Source organism: Numenius arquata, chromosome 5 (assembly GCF_964106895.1).
Source record: "Numenius arquata chromosome 5, bNumArq3.hap1.1, whole genome shotgun sequence".
Classification (NCBI taxonomy): domain Eukaryota; kingdom Metazoa; phylum Chordata; class Aves; order Charadriiformes; family Scolopacidae; genus Numenius; species Numenius arquata.
Window position 1 is genome coordinate 22,145,012 of NC_133580.1, and position 22,076 is coordinate 22,167,087.

The 22,076-nt window shown below is 44.9% G+C and overlaps 2 protein-coding genes across 3 annotated transcripts in view; one reads left to right on the plus strand and one right to left on the minus strand.

Annotated features, from left to right (window-relative positions):
* The window catches only part of TEX11 (testis expressed 11), a 37,382-nt gene extending 22,034 nt beyond the window's left edge, over positions 1 to 15,348 (minus strand). Inside the window, exons 1-11 of the mRNA XM_074147719.1 lie at positions 15,318 to 15,348; positions 15,036 to 15,220; positions 12,855 to 12,939; positions 11,556 to 11,635; positions 10,998 to 11,078; positions 10,794 to 10,913; positions 7,979 to 8,059; positions 6,092 to 6,177; positions 4,010 to 4,067; positions 2,608 to 2,703; positions 527 to 608 (exon numbers count right to left, since the gene is read on the minus strand). Coding sequence (XP_074003820.1) covers positions 527 to 608; positions 2,608 to 2,703; positions 4,010 to 4,067; positions 6,092 to 6,177; positions 7,979 to 8,059; positions 10,794 to 10,913; positions 10,998 to 11,078; positions 11,556 to 11,635; positions 12,855 to 12,939; positions 15,036 to 15,220; positions 15,318 to 15,348 — 985 coding nt within the window. The remainder of the gene's footprint in view (positions 1 to 526; positions 609 to 2,607; positions 2,704 to 4,009; positions 4,068 to 6,091; positions 6,178 to 7,978; positions 8,060 to 10,793; positions 10,914 to 10,997; positions 11,079 to 11,555; positions 11,636 to 12,854; positions 12,940 to 15,035; positions 15,221 to 15,317) is intronic.
* A 196-nt stretch (positions 15,349 to 15,544) lies between these two features.
* LOC141464618 (nuclear cap-binding protein subunit 2) lies at positions 15,545 to 19,430 on the plus strand. Of its 2 annotated transcripts, none has more exons than XM_074147634.1 (4): positions 15,545 to 15,723; positions 15,946 to 16,127; positions 17,390 to 17,528; positions 18,209 to 19,430. In XM_074147634.1, the coding sequence occupies exons 1-4, from the start codon at positions 15,637 to 15,639 to the stop codon at positions 18,305 to 18,307; spliced, it is 507 nt and encodes a 168-aa protein (XP_074003735.1). In that variant the 5' UTR covers positions 15,545 to 15,636; the 3' UTR covers positions 18,308 to 19,430. The 2 variants fall into 2 exon arrangements, with proteins under 2 accessions (XP_074003735.1, XP_074003736.1); XM_074147635.1 differs by having other exon boundaries at positions 15,637 to 15,723; positions 15,946 to 15,985; positions 17,407 to 17,528.
* Positions 19,431 to 22,076: the final 2,646 nt, after the last annotated feature.

Genomic DNA, 22,076 nt, shown 5'->3' on the forward strand with positions numbered 1-22,076 from the left:
AACTAAATAAACTCTGGTAACACTCGTTTACAACAACACACTGACCAACACTTGATGTCTCTTGGCCAAAATCTGCAAAATCACACACAGAAAACAGCAATGTTTCACAAGCCCTTCTTCTATGCTGACTGCGTAACAGACAACCCACCTTCACCCTTTTTCAGTACCCTTAGGCATACATCTAAAACAAACCATACCTTTACATCACTGTGTTGTCACTGCCTTCATTCTAACAGGCTTCAGAGTCTTCCCCCCTCCCTATTTCCAGCAAGTCTATTTAAATTCTCAACAAAAATTAAAACATGTTTAATTGAAACTTACATTAGCACCTGGTAAACTCCTCTGTGAACACTGACTACTGTGTCTCACACTCCAAAACCAGAACGACATTTAGCTAATGAAGATTCCTCTAAAGCACACGAGAAAGGGATTTATTTTTTTCCTTTTCTATCTACAACTCGGGCCATCTTCTTGGATACGCAGTCATATGACCTCACTGTGAAACCTATTCACAGAGTAGTGATACCTGAGTTGATATCTTCATCCGATGCTCCACTTCTAAGAAGAATTTTAATTTTCAAAAAACACCCTGCTGGATGCAAATTCTCCTGCACAATGAAAAACAAGACATTATTTGGACAGCTGTTTGTAGAATACAGATCCCGTGGGAATCCAGCACATTTATAACACAGACAAATATCAGGAGATCACATACAGTCCACCATGTTCTTCAGTTCCACTTTAATGACTGAAGCAATAGGTAGGCAACTAGCAATATTTTATTCTTAAATGAAATGTGCATCTTTATTATTTATTCTTATACTGCCAAAAGACCGTGAGGACAATGAAAGTAAGAGACACACGATTCTTATTTTGCTGTGGGCCGTTTCCGATACTTTTAAATAGAAGCTGAACAAATACTGAATGATAGAAACATTTCCTGCTCTTCTGTGTGTGAATTGGTTGGATTTCTCTAGAATTAATACGAGCAGAATTCAAAGTAGCTTATAATAACATGAAATTTAGAAGAGAACAACAATGGGAGCAAATGGAAATAATGAAGGCTGTATAATACGGCTCTTGCTAAAAAACTGCACATTTCAGACTCTAGAATAAAAATTTTCTTCTGGTTTTCCACGCCTTCATACAATATCAAAACATACATTATCAGAAATTATGATAAAAATACTTTCCACCTCAAAAGGTGTTGCAAAAGTAAATACAACAAAAACTGCAAAGGGCTTAGATATCATAGTAGCATCTTATTTGAATGATTAAAATACACTGCCTTTTATAACCTGATCTCATGAGCATGTGCATCATCATCTGTGTGAAAGTTTTAATAGCATGTAGAAAACTGAATCTAAGCTTCCATTTAAAGCAGGACTCTATACTTAAAACGTGTTTTGTGTGAACAGATAATGGAAATTTTAAAATGGTCAACCAATGTAATTTTTTCAAACTGAAGTTACTCTAACTAACCTGAAAAGATAGAGGCACAAAATCAATTCAAATCTTTATGGGGGAAGAGGAATTTGTACAAGTGCAAGGGACCTCACTGTAGTGACTGCTTAGAGATACATGAACTTTTTCAGGGTAGCTGGTATGTTTATACAGCTCATTTTTCAGGTTCCAGGAGAAATACAGTAATGTTAGTAAAGTGCAATAGCTTAATTGTTTGAAATAAGACTGATGTAGCATGGCTACACAGCATTCAAAACTGAACTCTGGCACTTGCTCAAATACTTGTACAGATAATGAGATGAGGACTCAAAACATAGTACAGACATAGAATCACAGAATGGTTTGGGTTGGAAGGGACCTAAAGACCATCCAGAGTCTCCCACTGCCCTGGGCAGGGACACCTCCCACCAGACTAGTTGCTCCAAGCCCCATCCAACCTGGTCTTAAACCCCTCCAGGGATGGGGCAGCCACAGCTTCTCTGGGCAACCTGGGCCAGGGTCTTACCACCCTCACAGGAAAGAATTTTTTTCTAGTGTCTAATCTAAATCTCCCCTCTTTCAATTTAAAACCATTACCCCTTGTCCTATGGCTACACTCCCTGATCAAGAGTCCCTCCCCATCTCTCCTGTAGGCCCCTTCAGGTACTGGAAGGCCATTATAAGGTCTCCCCGGAGCCTCCTCTTCTCCAGGCTGAACAACCCCAACTCTCTCAGCCTGTCCTCATAGGGGAGGAACTCCAGCCCTCTGATCATTTTTGTGGCCCTAAATTGTTATCCATTATAACCCAATGCAAGACAGAAGGTCTGGTGCGTAAAACCCCAGCTGCTATAAATCTCAAGTGGACCACACTGTAGTTTATTCTGTTTGTACAGTTTTCATGAACACTTGCCAGAGAAATTTTAGTCATATCATTATCAAAGGACGTCACTATTAATAGATATGAGGCAGCAAGACAGCTCTTCATCTACACGCAAAGAAGGGCTTCTCTCTAAACAAAACATACCTATGAGTATGAAAACCAAAGCAAGGCAAACACACCTCTGTCTGGTGAACACATCAGTGATCATGTGTCCATATTGTTAGGTTAATAAATGCTTGAGTTTCAACTGTCACACACCGTAAATACAATAACGCACTACTACCTGATTTGCCAAGCTTATGGCTTTCAACGCCTTGTCAAGATAGAGATTGCAATCCCACTCGAAATAGGCTGTAGCTAACAAGCGCAGCACTTTAGCCTGGAAAGAAAAACAAACTGGAAGTTTAAATACCATCTGAAGAGCAGAAAAAAACCAATCCAGCCAGACACGAGCATACGTATGGATACAAAAGAATACAAAAGATCTAAAGGTAATGAAAGCTCTTGGAGTCAAAAGAATGCCCGCCTGGTATCACTGAGGGATAGTAGTTGTTTAGCATAAATAAGTCTTAATTAGAATAAATTACTTCGGATTATAATATGGTGTGATTTGTGCTGTTTGCTTAGCTTTACTTAGCACGAGTAGCTAGATTTGCTGAACCCTTTAGGCCATGACAATTATTTTTCTCAGTAATTTTCCTAGCAGCTGGTACAGAGTTGGGGTTAGTCTCTTAGGATGGGAAAGATGTTGATATCGCACTGATGGTTTGGCAGTGGTTTTCCCAAGTCTGGGAATCCTCTCTTTGGAACCACCAGTCCAGGACAACTCTGCTGCTGTACCTTTCAATTAAATCAATTGTTTCATAAAATGCGACACCTGAGACTCTGCTGTGGGAAACCGAGGGTCGAGCCTGAAGAAGGAGGAAGCGCACCCAGGAGCATGTGTGTGTGTGTGTGTGTGTAACACCAGGAATGGGGTGTGAGTGCTTGGGCAGCGGCTTCTCCTTTAGCAGTATCAGACATATAAAGTGATTGCTCAGTTCTGAAGCGTATCTGGTCTTCAGCACTGCAATTCACGCAGGACATGAATCAACTAGAGTTCAGAGGAGAACAGAAGGGTAGCAAGGAAAATCAGAGATCTGGAAAAAAAAGAACGAAAGAAGAAACCAAAGAAACAGGAAGTACAAACTTCAGTGAGAGAAAAAAAAAAACACCACGACACAAAGACATACATGATAATGGCCTTCAAATACACAAATAATTCATATAAAGAGGAGGAGATTAACACCTTCTCCATTCCCACTGTGGGTAGTAAAAAGAGCAATAGGCTTATCAATGAGACAGACAAACATCTATCAGAGATGACACAGATGTTGCCCTGAGAGAAGAGGGTGAAGGTAAGAAGAGATGGCTTTTCAGGGCCTACTTCAGCCTTACTTTCTGCAATTTAATTTCTGTGAAATACTAGATTGAACAGTGATGTAAGGGCATCCATCAGTGACTGAACTCTCAGACTGACACGCGTAGTGACTAAACTTGCAACTTTGCCAAACTCCATAGCAGATAGTACTAAAGAGGAGGCCAAAGAATCACGGTCAGGTTTGGCAGAGCAGAGGCAGATGATACAGTGGAATCAGATTAACAAAATCCTCCTATTTGTAAACAGCAATTTCTCTGTGTCTTACCTGCATTTCTTTGCCAACAGAATACTTCATGTCCATCTTCCCGATGTCGTAACTCTGGCTATCAATAATAAGTGAAAGTTAGAATTAAATGGGATGACCAGGATAAATTCAATCAGTCTTCTGATACGTGCAACATTCCTATCCCTTCCCACTTCTAACCAGTTAGAAACCACATAAATCACACAAACTATTCTCAGTATTCACCCTTGCCAGAGAACAGAAAATTTTGGTTTTTTCTAAATCCTCACATTAAAAATCGTACTCAATCACTTTCTTTAAGATGTTGCACCACCTTCTGTAACATCTTCTATTCACACATTTCAGTGCACTTTATCAGTTTTAACCACAGGGGTTTTGAAGAAGCAAGTGTTCTCATTCCCACCTGACATATAATGAAGTCATACACAAAAGTTATACATGACTCAAGATCACAGCAAATCAATATCAGAGACAGAAAACAGAAACTGGGAGTTCCCCATTCTTTTCTTCTAAAAGTTAAATGACAACACAAAGGGCCACCTAGGAAAAAACGCAGTAGTAATTCCACAAAACCAGATTTGGTTGCAAATGCTGTGAATGAAGAACTGTTGGAAAGAAAAACAGTAACTGGGCATTTGTTCCCTAATCTAATATGTTCTCAGTACAGGGAAATCTTAACCCACTAGATGAAGCTATATCTCTTTCTCCAGACAATTATTTGCACTTTGCCAAGGTTTATTTCCTCCTCAAATTTTGTCATCAGGACTCAGTATTTAATTTTACCCAAGAATAAAACATAAAATTATCTGCAAAGCACTATCTGCAATTAATCCTTATCATTTCTACAAATCCTCTTTGATAACATATGTGACCACAACTATCTTTAATTTGGTATGTTGCCGTTCATTTTCTTCTGACTATTTAAAAGAAAAAGAAGAAATTAAAACAAATTTTCTAAGCCGAGGCTGTGACCTTGGCACAAAGATATTCTTCCTGATAGCCTGCATGTTTTCTTCTTTAGTAGTACCACAACACTTATTTGGATCCTACCCAAACCACCTCTATCTATTCCTTTTTTACTTTGATGTCTGTGTCTTTCATCAGTCAGTATCTTGCTCTCAATGAAGCACCTCCTTTATGAGAAATACTGTTTAAAACAAATCCATTTAAAAATGGTCAAAGGAATCCGTCTACCCTTTTCCAAAGTTTTCAAATCCCTTCATGATCATTTATGAATGGCACAAGAACTGGGAACAGCCTCTTCGTAACAGTAATCTCTTTGGAAGAAGCGTTCCGTACTCGGCACTGGTGAGGCCTCACCTCGAGGGCTGTGTTCAGTTCTGGGCCCCTCACTACAGGAAGGACATTGAGCTGCTGGAGCGTGTCCAGAGGAGAGCCACCAAGCTGGTGAGGGGTCTGGAGAACAAGTCACACGAGGAGAGGCTGAGGGAACTGGGCATGTTTAGTTTGGAGAAGAGGAGGCTGAGGGGAGACCTCATTGCCCTCTACAACTGCCTGAAAGGAGGGTGTAGAGAGGTGGGTGTTGGCCTCTTCTCCCAAGGGAATAATGACAGGAGCAGAGGAAATGGTCTGAAGTTGGGGCAGGGGAGGTTTAGATTAGATATTAGGAAGAATTACTTTACTGAGAGGGTGGTCAGGCACTGGAACAGCCTGCCCAGGGAGGTGGTGGAGTCGCCATCCCTGGAGGTATTTAAGAAACGTGTAGACATGGCACTTCAGGGCATGCTCTAGATTGTTGGGTTGTGTCTGTTTGTGGGTGGGGTGGTGTGTGGTTGTGGGTGTTCGTTTTGGTTTGGTTTTGGTGTCTGGTGTTCTGGGATTTTTGGGGGTTTGTTTTGGTTTGGTTTGGTTTTGGTGGGTTTTTTTTTCTTTTTTGTGTTGGTTGGACTCGATGATCTCAAAGGTCCCATCCAACCAAAAATATTCTGTGATTCTGTTAGGGAGTGTATTGACAAGAACCATGAAAAGAATCTTGTAGTCTCACATTTTTAATTAAACCCCTACTTTCTCTTGCTCCCCCCTCACCATCACACATATTTTTACATCTCAAAGGCAGGATTTTATTTTCTCTTTGCACATTACCTGAGCCAGAAGGAGCTCTGTTCATACCTCTTCCATTCATAGGTTTCTACTCCAAAATTGTAACAGAGGATTGACAGGTAACAGGTCTGCAAAAAAAGACTCCTGCTTCTACAATGTTCTTGTAGAAACATCATTAGACCTATGGCACTGCAGTCTCAGGTTCTTTAAAATGCATTTTACTTTAAAGAGATATCCACTGTTATCACTTCTGATTTTATACAAGGAGATACTGAACATAACTAAAATGGAATTGTAATTGTGTGGAGAAGTGAAGCATCATTAGCCAGCCCAGAACACACAAAACACCAGGATTCTTGAACCACACGAGGCAGAACAGTATTGAGTACAGAACAGTATTTACTGTATTGAGAGGGTTTCATCCAAAGTGTTTAGCATAGTGCTGTAGGCGTCCTGTGGCATACCCCGTTCACTTACTTGCATACTTGGGAAAGAATTGTTTCAAAGGATAATTAAAACACTATTTCAGTGAATGACTGCGTTCCAGGTGTCAAGTGTAACACTCAATATCCCCATAAACCTGGCACCTCTCTGAACAACATGTGTTTGGAACAATTCTTGGCATTTCACCCTGTAGGGCAAGGGTTCCCAGTTATGGTTCACAGACCACTGGAGACCCACAGCCTGCAAATCCTCTCCAGCTGCTCTGTGGTACCGTGCAATACAACACAACAACCTCCTCTGATACTCTGCCAGTGCTCGCCGGTACGACTGGAGCCCAGAAGAGTTAAGGACTGATGGCTACCTACTGGTCCAAAAGTTTTGCAGTCACTCAGCAATCACTAGCTCTTTCCTTTTTTCTCACTGTTTAAACACCGCTCTTTAAACCAGGAGTAAATTGTATCTCTCATGATCAGAAACCTTTTCCTTGCTTGCATCAGTGCTCCTGGTTTGTGAAGAGTGTTCATCATGAGAAGTTTAATATTATTTAATGGAGAAGTTTAAGCAGAAAGCATGAAATTAATTTAAAATGAAATGAGTAACAGTAATGCAAAGATCCCAGTGAGCATTTTCAACAATTCACAGGGAGAAGCTCTGCTTTTGTGACTCAAATCAAAGCTAGACCCCTGCAGCTGGCTGCCACAGTGCACTCAGATGCACTGAACAAGGCCAGCAGATCACAAAAAGTCAATTCAAAATTGGCTGGAGTTTAATTGGTTAAAAAGCCAATGAAATTCCAACCACATTTCACCCAATCAAATTCCAACAATATTTCCCTTTCAGAATTCTCATCTACTCCCTTTGAATTTTATTATCTGTACCACAGAGACAGCAACAAAACGTTTCCTAAATATTGGGAAAACATTAAAGTAAATGAAATTAGATATGGGGAAGGATATTCTGATATAAACATGTTGAACTTTTATCTTTGTAAACAAAGAACTGGTCTGTATATGCTAGTTTTCTCTGCACATTGTTCTCTGACACAAGAACTACAAAAACCACAGCTCTTCTCTCGTACCATCTGTCTCCAGGCAAAACTTGCCATGGGTACAAGTGAAGAAGCAAAATACAAGATCAAGATGTAAAACGCAGCTGGTTCTGTAGAAGAGTAGGTGGTACATTCAATTGAGAAATCTTTTTGCCTTGCTTGGTGATTTATCTTCTCTCATTCTTTAGGAAGGGTTTATCACTCTATTTCAAATGATAAACCATGAGAAACAAGAAAAAAATTAATTCGGAAGAAAAATACCTGCTGTTTAATGCAAAATTTTTAGTAAGAAAATCTCAAAGAAGGAACCAACCACAGAAGAGATACCCAGACGAGAGTACTTTTCAAAATTTTATATGGCGTATGTCATTCTTTAACATGAGAGGAAAGCAGATTTTCAAAGTTTGGAATGATAAAGAAAGGATGATTTCACTTACCTCTTTTGGTAATTTCATCAACATCTCTTTGCAGCGCTGCACACACATCACCGCTTTCTGAAAATCCCCTTGAGCAACTGCCTAAGCAAGCAGTAGGAGCATGCCAACAAACCGTCAGTGAGCAACTTGTCTTTCAAATTCATGAAAAGACAGATTCTCTAAAATAGGACTTGGGTTTTTCACATTCAGTAAAGCTAGGTTTGGGATTAGATATCTGTCCTTATAGTGCTACAATAATTCTGCGTATTTCTATACATTGCCAGATGATAAAGACACTCAGAAAAGCGCTGCAGTCCTTAGGTAGTGTGAAAAGGTCAGATGCATGGGACAAGTTCATTCAGATGATACAACAGTTCAGCAAATCTTAAACCACCTCTGCAGTAATTTAAGGTCATCTTTTGTTTCCATGATAAAATGAAAAATTTCAGCCACTGCTTTGGCGTGTTTAGGGAACCTTTTGAGAATTTTGGAGACACTACTGCCCTTCAAGATACTGAGGTCAGTGGTGTTATCAACAAGTGCAGGCATCTACATTTTCTCATATTTCTGGAGAATAAGTCTTATGAGAAGCAGCTGAGGGAGCTGGGGGTGTTCAGCCTGGAGAAAAGGAGGCTGAGGGGAGACCTTCTCGCTCTCTACAACTCCCTGAAAGGAGGGTGTAGCCGGGGGGGGTCGCTTTCTTCTCCCAAGGAACAGGCAATGGGATGAGAGGAAATGGCCTCAAGTTGCTTCAGGGGAGGTTCAGATTGGATATTGGGAACAATTTTTACACTGAAAGGGATTATTAAGTGTTGGAATGGGCTGCCCAGGGAAGGGGTTGAGGCACCATCCCTGGAGGCATTTAAAAGCCGGGTTGACATAGTGTTTAGAGACATGGTGTAGTGATGGTTTTTTTATCAGAGTTAGGTTGATGGTTGGACTAGATGATCTTAAAGGTCCCTTCCAACCCAGGCGATTCTATGTCTGTAATACTCTATAGCACTGATAAAATACTCAGAAACTTCAGTCAAGTACAACAATGGCTCACAAAACTTTGAATTTCTAAATTACATACTTTGAATTACTGTAATTTGTGTTGCTGATCCCCTAGAAAACCTTTAGCACTTTTTAAAACTTCTCTAATATTGCACCGGCCTTTTTTTTTTTTATAATTATCACCATGATTCTTACCTCACTGTATGATGCCAGGGGTTGAGACTTTAAAGAAAATATCAAATGCCATGGAACTCAATACTTCTAGATCTTGTAATTTCATACTGATTCTCCCACTGTTTAAAGCCTTTATATGTGGAAAGCAGCATGCAAGAGGTCACGGAAGAGAGGGTATTCATGCATAGAAAGATCTCTGATGGCATATAACATTGATAGCTTTGAGGATGTTCATGAGCTTGCAGAGTCATGAAAGTTTTAAGTTACAGAAGACTTTGCACACATGGCTTATAATATTTACTTGTTGGACACATGAGGACATGGGAGGCTCTACAGAGAGACTTAGGTTGGATCCATGGGCCAACATTAATGGTATGAGCTTCAACAAGACCAAGTGCCAGGTCCTGCACCTGGGCCACAACAACCCCATGTATCGCTACAGGCTGGGGGAAGTGTGGCTGGAGCTGCCTGGCGGAAAAGGACCTGGGGGTTCTAATTGACAAGCGGCTGAATATGAGCCAGCAGTGTGCCCAGGTGGCCAAGATGGCATCCTGGCTTGTATTAGAAATAGTGTGACCAGCAGAAGTAGGGAGGTGATTGTCCCCCTGTACTCAGCACTGGTGAGGCCACACCTGGAGTATTGTGTCCGGTTTTGGGTACCTCAATACAAGAGAGATACCGAGGTGCTGGAGCGGGTGCAGAGGAGGGCAACGAAGCTGGGGAAGGGCCTGGAGAATAAATCATACGAAGAACGATTGAGGGAGCTGGGACTGTTTAGTTTGAGGCAGAGGAGACTGAGGGGTGACCTCATCACTCTCTACAACTACTTGAAAGGACACTGTAGAGAGGTTGGTGCTGGTCTCTTCTCACAAGCAAATAGCAATAGAACAAGAGGGAATGGATTCAAGCTGCAACAGGGTAGGTTTAGACTGAACATTAGGAAGAAACTCTTCACAGTAAGAGTGATCAGACACTGGAATAGGCTGCCCAGGGAGGTGGTTGAGTCACCATCCTTGGATAAGTTTAAGAGTCGCTTAGATATGGTGTTGGGGGATATGGTGTAGGGGAGAACTTTGTAGAGTAGGGTAGATGGTTGGACTCGATGATCCCAAGGGTCTTTTCCAACCTAGATGATTCTGATTCTATGACACAAACCTTGGCTCTCTGTAGCCATGATGGCTACTACCTTCCCACACGTTCAGTCAGCCTAGCTGCAAATACTAGCACAGTACCATGAGGGTTCCAAGGTGACTAGTCTTGCTGTGTACATTATACGAATGCAGTTTGGGGACCCAGGCTCTACACCAGCCCCATCCCGCTTCTTCAGTCAAGCGCAGGACACCTTTGGAACCGACACATTCATGACTCAGAAAGGTGGCTGTTTGTATTCGAAACAGCCACGCTAGCCAAATCATAAAGTAACAAATCTGAACTAGAAGATATAAACACCACAGCAGAAATTACTGTGATAAATTAGGCAAATTAAAAATCATTAAATGATTGCAACACTGAATGCAAACACAAGATCTGCTATCTCACATCTAAGAGAAGGAAACGTATCCCTCAACAAGTCTTCAACGGCAAGCATTCATACATGTAATAACTGGGTCAGAGTTTCCCTTTATACCCCACATGACTTATAAGGAGAACTGGGAAGAACACATACTGATTCAGCCTGATAAGAGAGTACTTTGAAGAGATTCTTCTCCACATCAGCTTTGTGCACGTGAATATCTGCTTCACCATCGCTCCCCTTAAGTAGCTTCGCATACAGTTTTTCTATACTCTGGAAAACAAAGCATAGGCATCACCCATGGAACTTACAAATTAGGTGTCTTTGTAAGAAATTAAAACTGGAGAAAGGACTTACATTCATGGCAATCTCTAGAAATCCATCAGCAAGATCAGCTTTTCCAATATCTATCCATCCTTTCCCAGTTTTCATAGACATCTGAAGGAGAAAATCATAAGCGCTTTGTGAAAATACAGTCACTTTCAAGAAAGGCGATGTTAGATCTTGCCTCGCTGATGCACGTGTCTAATGTAGGAGAGGGGTATGTCATATTTCAGGTCTTCAATTTCTGACATGCGCCTCTCACATCTGAATGAAGTCCTTAACACTTAGATGCAGCATAAGACTTAACGGTGCCCTACTACACCATATGATAAGATACTGAAATAAATAAATATGCTGCTCATAGAACACTTTACCATATGACAAAGATGTGCTGTTAACCACACTGTCCAGAAATTCCTTCCTGCACTGGCTGAGCAAGGTATCCCTGTGACAATACAGGTCCTCCTGCAGCGTGTCTGTTCCTCAGAACTAGAGGTATAACCCACTCCTTTCCCAAAGCAACCCTAAGAGGGTTTGAAGGTTTCTGTGGTGATCAGCTGTATCTCACTGCTCAGCCACCACCAGCCTTACCAAAATCTGTCTTCGAATAGTTCCCTCCGGAGGATCACTGCCCTCACAAAGGCACACCAGTCTGCAGGCAACAAACCGTACTGCAAGAAAACAGCGCAGACATTCATAAGTTCCCTTTTCTCTTTTTTTTTTTTTTTTTGGTTTTGTTTTTAGAAAGTCAGGTCCTGACATATCTGAAAGATTGCTTGCCATCTTAAATTACAAGAGAGAAAAATTTGAAAGCTTCAGGAGTCAAAGCAGCCTGAACTTCAGCCAAGCTGCTTAAAACTGCTTTTTAGGCAGTAAAAAAAAAAAAAAAAGATACTCTCATCAAAATACCTATTAAACACTTTAGAGAGAGTTTAAGTTAAATACACGGTATTCAAAGACTTAATTACATTGTAGGTGCTTTCAGTAACATGTCTTGAGAGCTTCAAAATAGCCTTCAGCAAAATAGGGAAATGAAGTTTAATAATCTTTACATTTTCAAAGTAAAAAGCAAAAATATTTTCAGGCCTTCCTTGTACATCAGGGATGGAAAAGACACCACTTAATGTATTTAAAATAGCCTCTCCCTGGCCCTTCAGCTGTGATACAAGATCTGAGAACATTATGCTCTACAATTACCACTTATTTTGTGCAAACTTACCCTTTTCCCTTTACCTGCCGTAATTTATATGATGCAGATTATACATAATTTTGACTATAATCCCTCAAGACAAAAATGTACGCCAGATATTGCAATCCTGCACAACCACACAAAGAACAGATTGAGGGAAAAGACCAAAAGCTCGCTCCTGCTTTCTCCCAGCCCTTCTCCTGGCTCCAAGCAAACCCACCAGCTGTATACCTGGCTAAAGCAGAGAACTAAAAGGAGGATTTTGAGTTCTTCTGTATGTAAACACTGATAAGATTGTTACATTAAAGAAACAATCTCGCTTTACATAAATTGAGCGACCAACAGTATAAAATTTACATCTATGTTATTTTCATACATTTTTAAATTGAAACCATCCCATTAGAAGGCAAATTACAGCTTCCTTTGGTGTCATCACCTCTTTCCTGACACTCTGGCTGGGAAAGGGGAAGCGATAAGAATGCCCACACGGACCCTGTGTCACAAGACCACTATTACACCAGGATGTTCCTTCCTGACCCATTCAGACAAGCCCAGCTCTACAGCTGTGCATTCTCCTCTGTCCACACCTTAGCTGCAAAGATCCAACCGAATCTACAGCGCTACGTATATGTCTGTCAGCAGACAGTTTTTCCTCTACAGCACACAAAAGACATTTAGGAAGGTATAGAAGACATACGTACGTTTAGCTCTTTGCTCATCATTGACAACAGAACCTGTGTGTTTGGTCACAGTCCAGTTCCACAGGCTTACTGCGCTCTCTTCAACCTGAGTAGGAGAATTCCATTAGGTTGAATTTTATCCTGGATTTGGGTCACATTGAAATTTACTACCAGAAAAGGAACCATCTTCCATGTGCATCACAGTAATGACCTGTCCACACGTTTGCACAACTTCCTTTGACGCTGGAGTCAAAGGTGTGAGTTTTCCATGAAACTGTGACACGATCCCATGGGGAGACTTGGGACAGTGACCTGAGAACAGGCATGCTGAATGGATGGCATAGCATTCCTTCAGCTACAAGTACGGATCATTCTTTCTATAGATCCATCATCTCGGAAGAATTACAAGCAGCTGATGGGAAGCGTATATTCTTTTCATAAAGTATAGTTCGTAAGATATAGTCAGTCTTATAAAAGACTGTTTCACATCTTCTGAAAACATGAGAGCACTTCTAAGATGAAGCACGGCAAGAAAGAACATGAGTGTAACTCCCAGGCTGGCAAGAACTGAAACTAAAACGAACTAATTAATCATATGACCAATAGCACATGTACGTCACATCATCCATCAGTGCTCCAATTCAAAATTATGCATAACAGCAAATTCTGTAAGTGATGGACTTTAGAAACATTCATATACGTTCTTAAACAAATCCCATTAATCTGCCATATTACTGCAATGCCCTAACTTATGTTTCTACCAAGTCCTTTTCCAAACTTAGCCAAACCCGACCTCACTTACCCTGTCTATCTGGGATGAAGTTTTCTCACAAACATTCACAGATACAGAATTTGTGCAATAGCACATCACCATGTCCAAAATACAACTGATTCACTGCCAGCTGTCAGAATACATTATCTACATTTTAAATAGAAGTTGAAAAATTTGAAGGAATTGGAAAAGCGCTGTAACAATTATACCAGGTTTAAAAACTTAACTATGATAAGGCCTCACCCCTTTTGCCTATCAAAAAGAAAATTAAGTAATTTAATTATTTAAATTACCTGTATCAGGAAACTTCTGGTATTAGCAAACAAAGAACAAAGGCTACCAACTATATACTTTTGTTAAAAAGATGATGGAGCCCTACATAAAATGAATAAGCTCCTTCATCAACGCACCTTGAAGGGCTGCCCTTTCCATCACTTCAGATCCTAGTTTCCACAGCGGATCTTGGCTATGAATATGCTCTTGCCTAACCAGGAGACACTTTATGGCCCCTTTTATTGAAGCGATAAGATTACAAATTAAGGATTTCTCCTTTCTTCAAAAATAATTTAGCCCAACCAATTCAGGAAGAACTGAAGAATATCAGTTTTATGCTCCTGTAATTTCTTTACGGACTGCACTAAGCATACTTTCTGCTGAGACACGTGCCAACCTATCTTGCCACTTGTCACAAGCTTAGGACTTTCAAAATCAGTCTTCCTTAGACGAAAATCACTACGAGTTAAAATCTCTCTCCAAAACATAATTTTGGTGGAAAAAGCTGGACAACACCTCAGCTGGTCTTGGTTTTAGTCCAGATTCATGGAATAAAAAAAAAAAAATAATTTACTCACCAGACTTCTTTTTCAAAAAGGCCTTTTAAAATCAACATTTACTACTTTGTAAGTACTTCTCTAAAAGAAATACACAGAAGGGAAAAAAACCTGAAATTAAAAAACTTTACAACCAACCTAATTCACTTCCCACTCTCTATGTCCTGGGTTTACCAGGCAGTTAAAATGACAATCTCACTTGTCTTCTTATTCCTCAAGTATCTGCTACGGTTATCGGACTCCACCTTAGGAATGAGAAGGACCTCTCCTCTGGCCCAGCACCCAACTCCCAAGGGAACAGTGCTCTACGCTTGCCTTTTCGTTTGAAATCACAATTGGATACTACTAGAAAATTGAAATAATAAAAGCCTTAGCATTACTGAGATACCAGCAACTTTCCCCATTAAGATGCACGCTTTCATGCTTCGGATCAGCATTTTGCATTGACTTTTTAAATGTAACGTTTTCCTCTTTATTTTTGGACTTTCACGCTACTGGGTTAAAAGATGAGTAAAACAAACGGGTTTGCCCGCATTCCAGTTATACTGACGGCAGAGGCGGGAGGCCGCCGGCAGAGCCGCAGGGCCCGCGGCCACCAACCTGGGCGAGGGGAGCCGGGCGCTGTGGGGCGCCGGGACCCCCCGTCTCCCCGAGGGATCCGGCGGAGGACCCCCCGGCCGGGTTCCCGCCCTCGGCGGAGATGCTCCCCGCCGCCTGGAAGAGCTCCTCGGTGAGGGCGGCGATGCGGGACGGCGCCTCCTCCCTCAGCAGCTCCCGCACCAGCCCTGTGGGACAGGACGAGAGGGAGGCGTCAGACGCGGCCCACCGACAGGCGGCGGCTGCTGGGAACTCGCCGGGAGGGGACCCCAGGCCGTGCCGTACCCTCCACCGCCTCTAGTCGCGCTGCCGCCATGCCCCGAGCTGCCCCTCAGCGCCGCCCGCTTCTGACGAGAGCGGCGGGGCGGAGAAGAGTGCCCCCGCGCACGCGCGGCGCCGCGGAGCATACCGGGCCCGGCGCTCCCCAGAGGCTCCGCGCGCCAATTGGCTATTCGGCGCTACCGGCCCGCCTCCCCGCGCCGAGCGACAGGCGCCGGGGCCAATCGGGCGGCGCGGCGGATCGTCTCCTCAGGCTGCCGTCGGGTGGGCGCCGCGGCGGTTCTGCAAGGGTGGTGGGGTCGCGGCCCGGCCGGCGGCGGGCGAGATGTCGGGGCTGCTCCACACCACCCTGAGCGGCCTCAACAGCGACTCCTACTGCGAGATCAGCCAGTATCGCGACCAGCACTTCCGGGTGCGGACGGGGCTGGGGGTGGCGGGGCCCAGCCGGGGCGGACAGGGGCAGGGGCAGGGGCAGCGCCTGAGGGGAGGAAGGGCGGGAGGGCAGTCGCCGGGGCAAGGCCGTGCGGGGAGGGCAGCGCGTCTCGGAGCCGGCGGGAGGGGCCCGCCGGGGCCTGCCGGCGGGAGCAGGGCGGCAGGCGAGCTCACCCCGCTGCGCGTTCCCCTCTGCCCGCAGGGTAGCAGGCAGCTGCAGGAGAAATCCCTGAAAATCTCCTCTACGCTGTATGTGGGCAACCTGTCCTTCTACACCACCGAGGAGCAGATCCAGGAGCTCTTCTCCAAGTGCGGAGACGTCAAGAGGATTGTCATGGGCCTGGACAAGATCAAGAAAACCCCTTGCGGCTTCTGCTTCGTCGAGTATCTTTTCTGGCTCCCTGCTGCTGCCAGCCTCGCGTGTGCGGTTGCCACCTGTAGTTCCTCTGTGCACAGCGAGCTTAGCTGTACTGCTGTGGAAAACCTGAGAAGGGGGTGACGGTCGAGTGCTTTCTACCAGCTGCTCCCCTTCCAACCTTGCTACTTCACCATCACCACCACCACCTGAACCGGGAGACAGACTGTACAGCGGTGCCGTAGGTGAAAAGTGCTACCGCTGCTGTACTTTCTGGAGGTGGCAGAGAGCTCCTTTAATTTGTTACTTTCTGTAACGGTTTTTAGGGACCTGATGGAGCGGGTCCAGAGGAGGGCCACTAAAATGGTCAGGGGGTTGGAACACCTCTGCCACGAGGACAGGCTGAGGGAGCTGGGGTTGTTCAGCCTGGAGAAGAGGAGGCTCCGGGGAGACCTAATAGCAGCCTTCCAGTACCTGAGGGGGGCCTACAGGAAGGCTGGGGAGAGTCTGTTTACAAAGGCCAGCAGTGACAGGACAAGGGGCAATGGTTTTAAGTTGGAGAAGGGGAGATTTAGATTGGATATTAGGAAAAAGTTCTTTACCATGAGGGTGGTGGAACACTGGAACAGGTTGCCCAGGGAGGTGGTTGAGGCCCGTTCCCTTGAGATATTCAAGGTGAAGCTTGACGAGGCCCTGGGCAACCTCGTCTAGTTGGAGGTGTCCCTACTGACTGCGGGGAGGTCGGACTAGATGACCTTTGGAGGTCTCTTCCAGCCTGGACCAATCTATGAATCTATGAACTGTTTAAATTGTCTGTCTGAGCTCTTGCATGGTCACTTTCTCACCGTACCTTTACACCTGAATAAGCCATAGCGGTATTCCCAAGCACAGAGTACACGCTTGTCCAAGTTGTACCATGAACTGTCTTAGCAAAGCTCTCCTTTCATTCAAATTCAGTCAAGTTTCACGCAGTATAAAAAGGCATATTTCAGATTTCTTGCTCTTAGCAAGGCTTTAACATGTTTGTTTCGTCTGCTTGTGAAATAAGTGATCCAAAGCTACTTCTTGTCTGTGCAGGTACTAACATTAAAATTCAGAGTCCTTTCTGAGTGGGAGCTGGTTTTAGCTTGGATTTATATAAGTGCAGTTTTTGATCCCATAGAGAGAGCAGGAAAAGTACAAAAGGCTGGAAGGCAGGGTTTTTCTGCTTCTCAAATACAATAGCTCTCTCTTTTGTTTTCCCTGTACCCAACAAAATAGCACACTTAGTTTTCCTTATAGTATGCTTCAGGTACTACACAAGAGCAGATGCTGAACACGCAATGCGATTTATCAATGGCACACGGCTAGACGACCGCATCATTCGAACTGACTGGGATGCAGGGTTTAAGGAGGGACGACAGTACGGAAGAGGAAAGACTGGAGGACAGGTAAAGGCACTACCGGTTCATTCCTTGAATTTGATCCCCCTAAGATTCTGTACTGTTTTGCTAGTTTTGTCTCATGCAGAAAAATGTGTAGACTGTCAAGATCTGATAATGAACTTTAGCCATTTCCAAGTTGTTTTGGTAACTGATGCCTGGTGTTAAAAGCTGGAAATGGAATCGAAGGCCATTTCTGCCTAGGACTCCACAAACTTCCTGCAATGCAAGCAGAACGTTCTGTAATCCAAGTTAGTACTCTTAAAATGATGCAGAATTTGAATGGAGGGGGATAGCGTGGCTGGTAGGCCAGTCTCATAACGCCGCAGTTTGCCTCGGTGCAAAGGTGAGGTTCCTTTGCAGATCTCCAGGGTGGAGAGGAGAAAATGTTCTGAAGGCCAGTCCTGGCAGTTCAGACAGCTGGACTGCAAAGCTGAATGAAAATACTTGGGGGTCTTCTTTGCTTCTTGTCTAAAAAGACCTCAGCCATCAGATGTATCCTCGTTTGTCATTTTCACCGCAATTACCACCTTTTTGCTGGATTATTTGATGAGATTTCAAACGAATCAGAGTGTGTCTAACCTGAACTTAAGTTCCCTGCCAACTGAGCAAGGAGGGGATGATTCTGAAGGTCTAGCAGGAGACAGGCAGTGCAGGGTACTAATATTTGTGTTACTGCTGTGTTCCAGGTGCGAGATGAGTACCGGACAGACTACGATGTGGGAAGAGGTGGCTTTGGCAAGATCATTCAGATGCAGAAGGCGAATCATCAGCCTGCGATCTATTAATTGCATCGTGGCTCCTAGCAGGCTCCATCCTTCCAGAGCTAGCTCTGTTCTTGCGTTTTGGATTGGGGTAGGGAGTGAGATCCGAGTTCCAGCAAAAGGTGCCCCTCCTTAGACTGTGGATATACATGTATTCATTCCCCCTTCCTTCTGGGCTAGAGAGGGTGTTCTGTGCTGTTACAGGGCAACAAGGGGAAAAAAATGGACAGCTCTGCAGGATTCTGGGTAAGAAGAAACGCAGCAGGTCACACACACCTTGTGCTACAACATAGTCTTCACCTTGCAGTTAAGCAGGTGGCTTCCTCCAAGTTGCAGCTGCAGCCACGGTTGCTCTCAAATGGAACTCCTTAAGAGCTTAGCACCGTGGGAGCCCTGGGCACCTTGCGGGGATGCACAAGAGATTCAGGTTTCTAATTCACAACCTCATCTGCATACAAAGCAGGATCGCTGTTTGGATGAGAGAAATGGAACAAGGTCTTACCGTCTGCTTGGAGGTGCTTGTCTGCACATATAGCCCTTGGGTTGGTCAGGGCCTGCAGAGCGTTTCTCTTTATGATGCCCCCAGTGCTCCCTGGCTTTTCAGATCCTCACTGTTTTGGCATGATTTTGTTAAAAGTTTCTTTTCGTTTTTTAAATAAACCGTTATATTGGGTGTGGCTGAGAACGGAGTTATTTTTCCCCCAAGCAGCCTTCACAACACTGTGCTGCGTGTTGGTAGCTGGAAAGGTGCTGCTGACGTGGTGGTGGTGTGGCTCCCGCTGAGCAGGGCTCCCGCAGCATCAAGGCTCTTTCTCCAGTGCTTACCCCCCTCACCCTGTAGGCTGGGGGTGGGCAAGGTCTTGGGAGGGGACAGAGCCAGGGGGACAGAGCCACCCAAACTGGCCAAAGGGACATTCCATGCCATACAATGTCTGCTCGGCAATAAAAGCTAAGAGAAAGGAGGAGGAAGGGGATATTTGTTATTACGATGTTTGTCTTCTGGAGCAACTGCTGTGCCTACTGAAGCCCTGCTTCCCGGGAAGCGGCTGGACATCACCTGCAGATGGGAAATGGGGAATAAAGCTTTAGTTTTCCTTTGCTTCCGTGCGTGGCCTTGCTTTTGCTTTATTAAACTGCCTTTATCTTGACCCACGAGTCTTACTTTCTCCCTGCCTCTCTCCTGCTGAGGAGGGCAGTGATGGAGCAGCTCGGGCACCTGGCCTCCAGCCAGGGTCAACCCCCCACAGTCCTCTCTGGTGCCCAGCGTGGGGCGGGTTTGCAGGCAGCATGCTATAGCTGTAGTAGTCATTAAGTAGCGAGGCTCTGCCTGGGTCAGGGTCAGGGGGTCTCCCCTGGGTCAGGGAGCCTGTCGGCTGCACTGCTCGTCTCTGCGTTTTGCGCTCTTGGGAATGTGCTGGTACAACTTGGCCCCGGCACCGATGGCCTTGCTGTGCCGCGGGAGCTGGCCTGTGGAGGGGATCAGGGAATGCATATCCCTGCCCAGGACTGATGGGCGTGGGTTTATTACGCAGGCTCCCAAGGTCCTTGTTCACCCCGATGTGAGCTGTTTAATGCTACTAATGAACGCTGTTAACAGGGTTTGTGGAATCTGCTGTTGTCCCGGTGTAAAAGACAACCTTTGGGTGAGGCGAATACTGAAGTGTGCCCCGAGGTGGCTGCTCCCTGGGTGGCAGGGTGTGTGGAAGGACGTGGGCAGGTCCCTAGGGTGGTTATCACCTCCCATCGCCTGGGACTTTACACCTGAACAGGCAGGTAACCCTGGGGAACCGAGGTGAAGGGTACTGGGGTGTCTACCCCAGTGAAAACCAGCAGTACTGGTTTTGGCCTGGCCTGTGCCTACCGAGCCACAGTTCACTCCTGTCAGAGGACTGTGGTTAAGGCAGGGACCCAAACCACCTCTGAGAACACTTCACCTGAGACCGGGGTGCAAGCTGCGTCTGAAGACATGACAGTAGAGCTAGGGACTCAAACAACAACTACAGTTGCCCCAGTAGTGAAAAAGAACCAGTGGACGAGGAGGTCAGTGGGTCCCTGTCATCGATTAGTAAGGGAGGAGGAAGAGAAAGAAGGGTTTGATCAGGAAGCTGGTCCTTTGGCAAAGAAATTGGAGGAAGGAGTGAGAGAATTCGGATGAGTAGCAGAAACTGCCCGATCTCTGACCTCATCAGAGCTTTGAGACCTGTGGGAAGAAGCCAGGTGAGCAGATTGCTGCCCGGCTGCTCCGATGCCGGGGTAATGGAGCCGGCAGTCAGCATTTGGAAGGTAGGGGAGCCCAGCAGCTGGGATCCCTTGCTAGAAACCGGGGAGTTGAGAGAGCAATTGGAGAAGAGGCAGCAATTTGTGGTCTCTGGAGACGGCTCCTCTCGAGTGTGAGGGGAAGATACCCATTCCGGGAAGATCTTATGAACTGCCCGAGAAAGTGGAGAGGCAGATGGAGGCATCTAGTGCCTGGGAGAATTAGCGGTGCTGGAAGTCACCTACAAGGATCTACATGATGAGGTCTCCAAAGATGCAGAGTGTGTCCTGTGCAGAAGGGCCGTGTGAGGAAAGCGCCCCAGCGTCATGTTCTACCAGCTTGGCAGCGATGTACTGCCCAGATACGGATGCATCAACTGTGGAGAGAGTGTCTTCTTGGCTCCAAAACTTTGAAGAAAATCTCTGTCCCTCCTCGTCCCCTATGACAGGCATTCTTCCCATTTTAAGAGCGTGGCTGACACTCTCTATCCTGTTCTCAGGGTCCGAACAAGGGACCAGAGGAGATGAAAACCCTTCTCATCTGTGCCCAAGAACCTCTCAGAGAGGGCAGGTAATTCCCTTGAACAAGTTAAATTCTGCCTGTGCGTCAGGGTTTGTGTTATGTAAATAATAGGAGCTGATCCCTGCCCAGTAATGTGTAATCGTGATTCTTTCATGCATTATCTTGTCCAAGATAATGGAAACCGTTGCACACCCATCTGCAGACCAGGCATACAATTTAAATTAGTTTAATACTCGCATTACCCCAAAGTCTTGATAGCTGAACGGGAGAGGGTGTTATGCTTAGTTTGTTGAAATGTCTCCTGCCCGTTTGTTTTGCAAGTCAGGTTGCTCTGCCTGTACAACTGTCACGGGTCTTGAAGGAACTGCGTGTTCCGTCTTCGGCAGGTTCAAGCAGTGACAGTGTTGAGAAGCCTGTGATGCCAGCCACCCCTCAGATCGGTGAAAAGGAGCAGGTATATTGACTCAAGAGCATAAAATACAAGCAGTCATCTGTCCAGCCTGGCAAAGCAGCCTCAGCGCGAGGGCCCGTGTGGAGAATATGAATCACAGAGGGAATAATCGTCTGGGCAAACCCAGCAGGGAAATGGGAAAACTTAAGGAAGATGGGGAGAGAAATCAGCCACGGAACTCCAGGATTAGTAAAGCAATCTCTTGTGTGTGAGGAAGAGAAACCCAAGGCGAATTTTCAGTTTGCTCCTGGGAGAGCCTGGTGGGGCCTGTTGGACACGTCAGTTCCATGGATGTGACAGAACATGCAGAAATCTGTTCAGTCAGGTGCCTGGGCTGTTTTGTGACTGTAGAAGGCATCAGTCCCTATTTTTGTAAGATGCTGTGATTTTGGCTCTACACAGATCTCCCTGTCCCACTCCCTTCAGTCTGGAGGAAGAGTGTCTCCTTCGGCAAGTCCCAAACCAGGGCTAGCAATCTATATCAACATAACCTTTGCAAAGAGATTTGTGCTGACTTTTATTCAAATACTTGTGTTTGCCTAAAAGAATCCACCTCAAATACT

Excerpts from the sequence above, each read along its gene's own strand:
- LOC141464618 (XM_074147634.1), top strand. The coding sequence starts at position 15,637 with ATGTCGGGGCTGCTCCACACCACCCTGAGCGGCCTCAACAGCGACTCC. Across the intron at positions 16,128-17,389 it reads TGCGGCTTCTGCTTCGTCGA|GTACTACACAAGAGCAGATG; the intron begins GTATCTTTTCTG and ends AGTATGCTTCAG. Across the intron at positions 17,529-18,208 it reads GAGGAAAGACTGGAGGACAG|GTGCGAGATGAGTACCGGAC; the intron begins GTAAAGGCACTA and ends GCTGTGTTCCAG.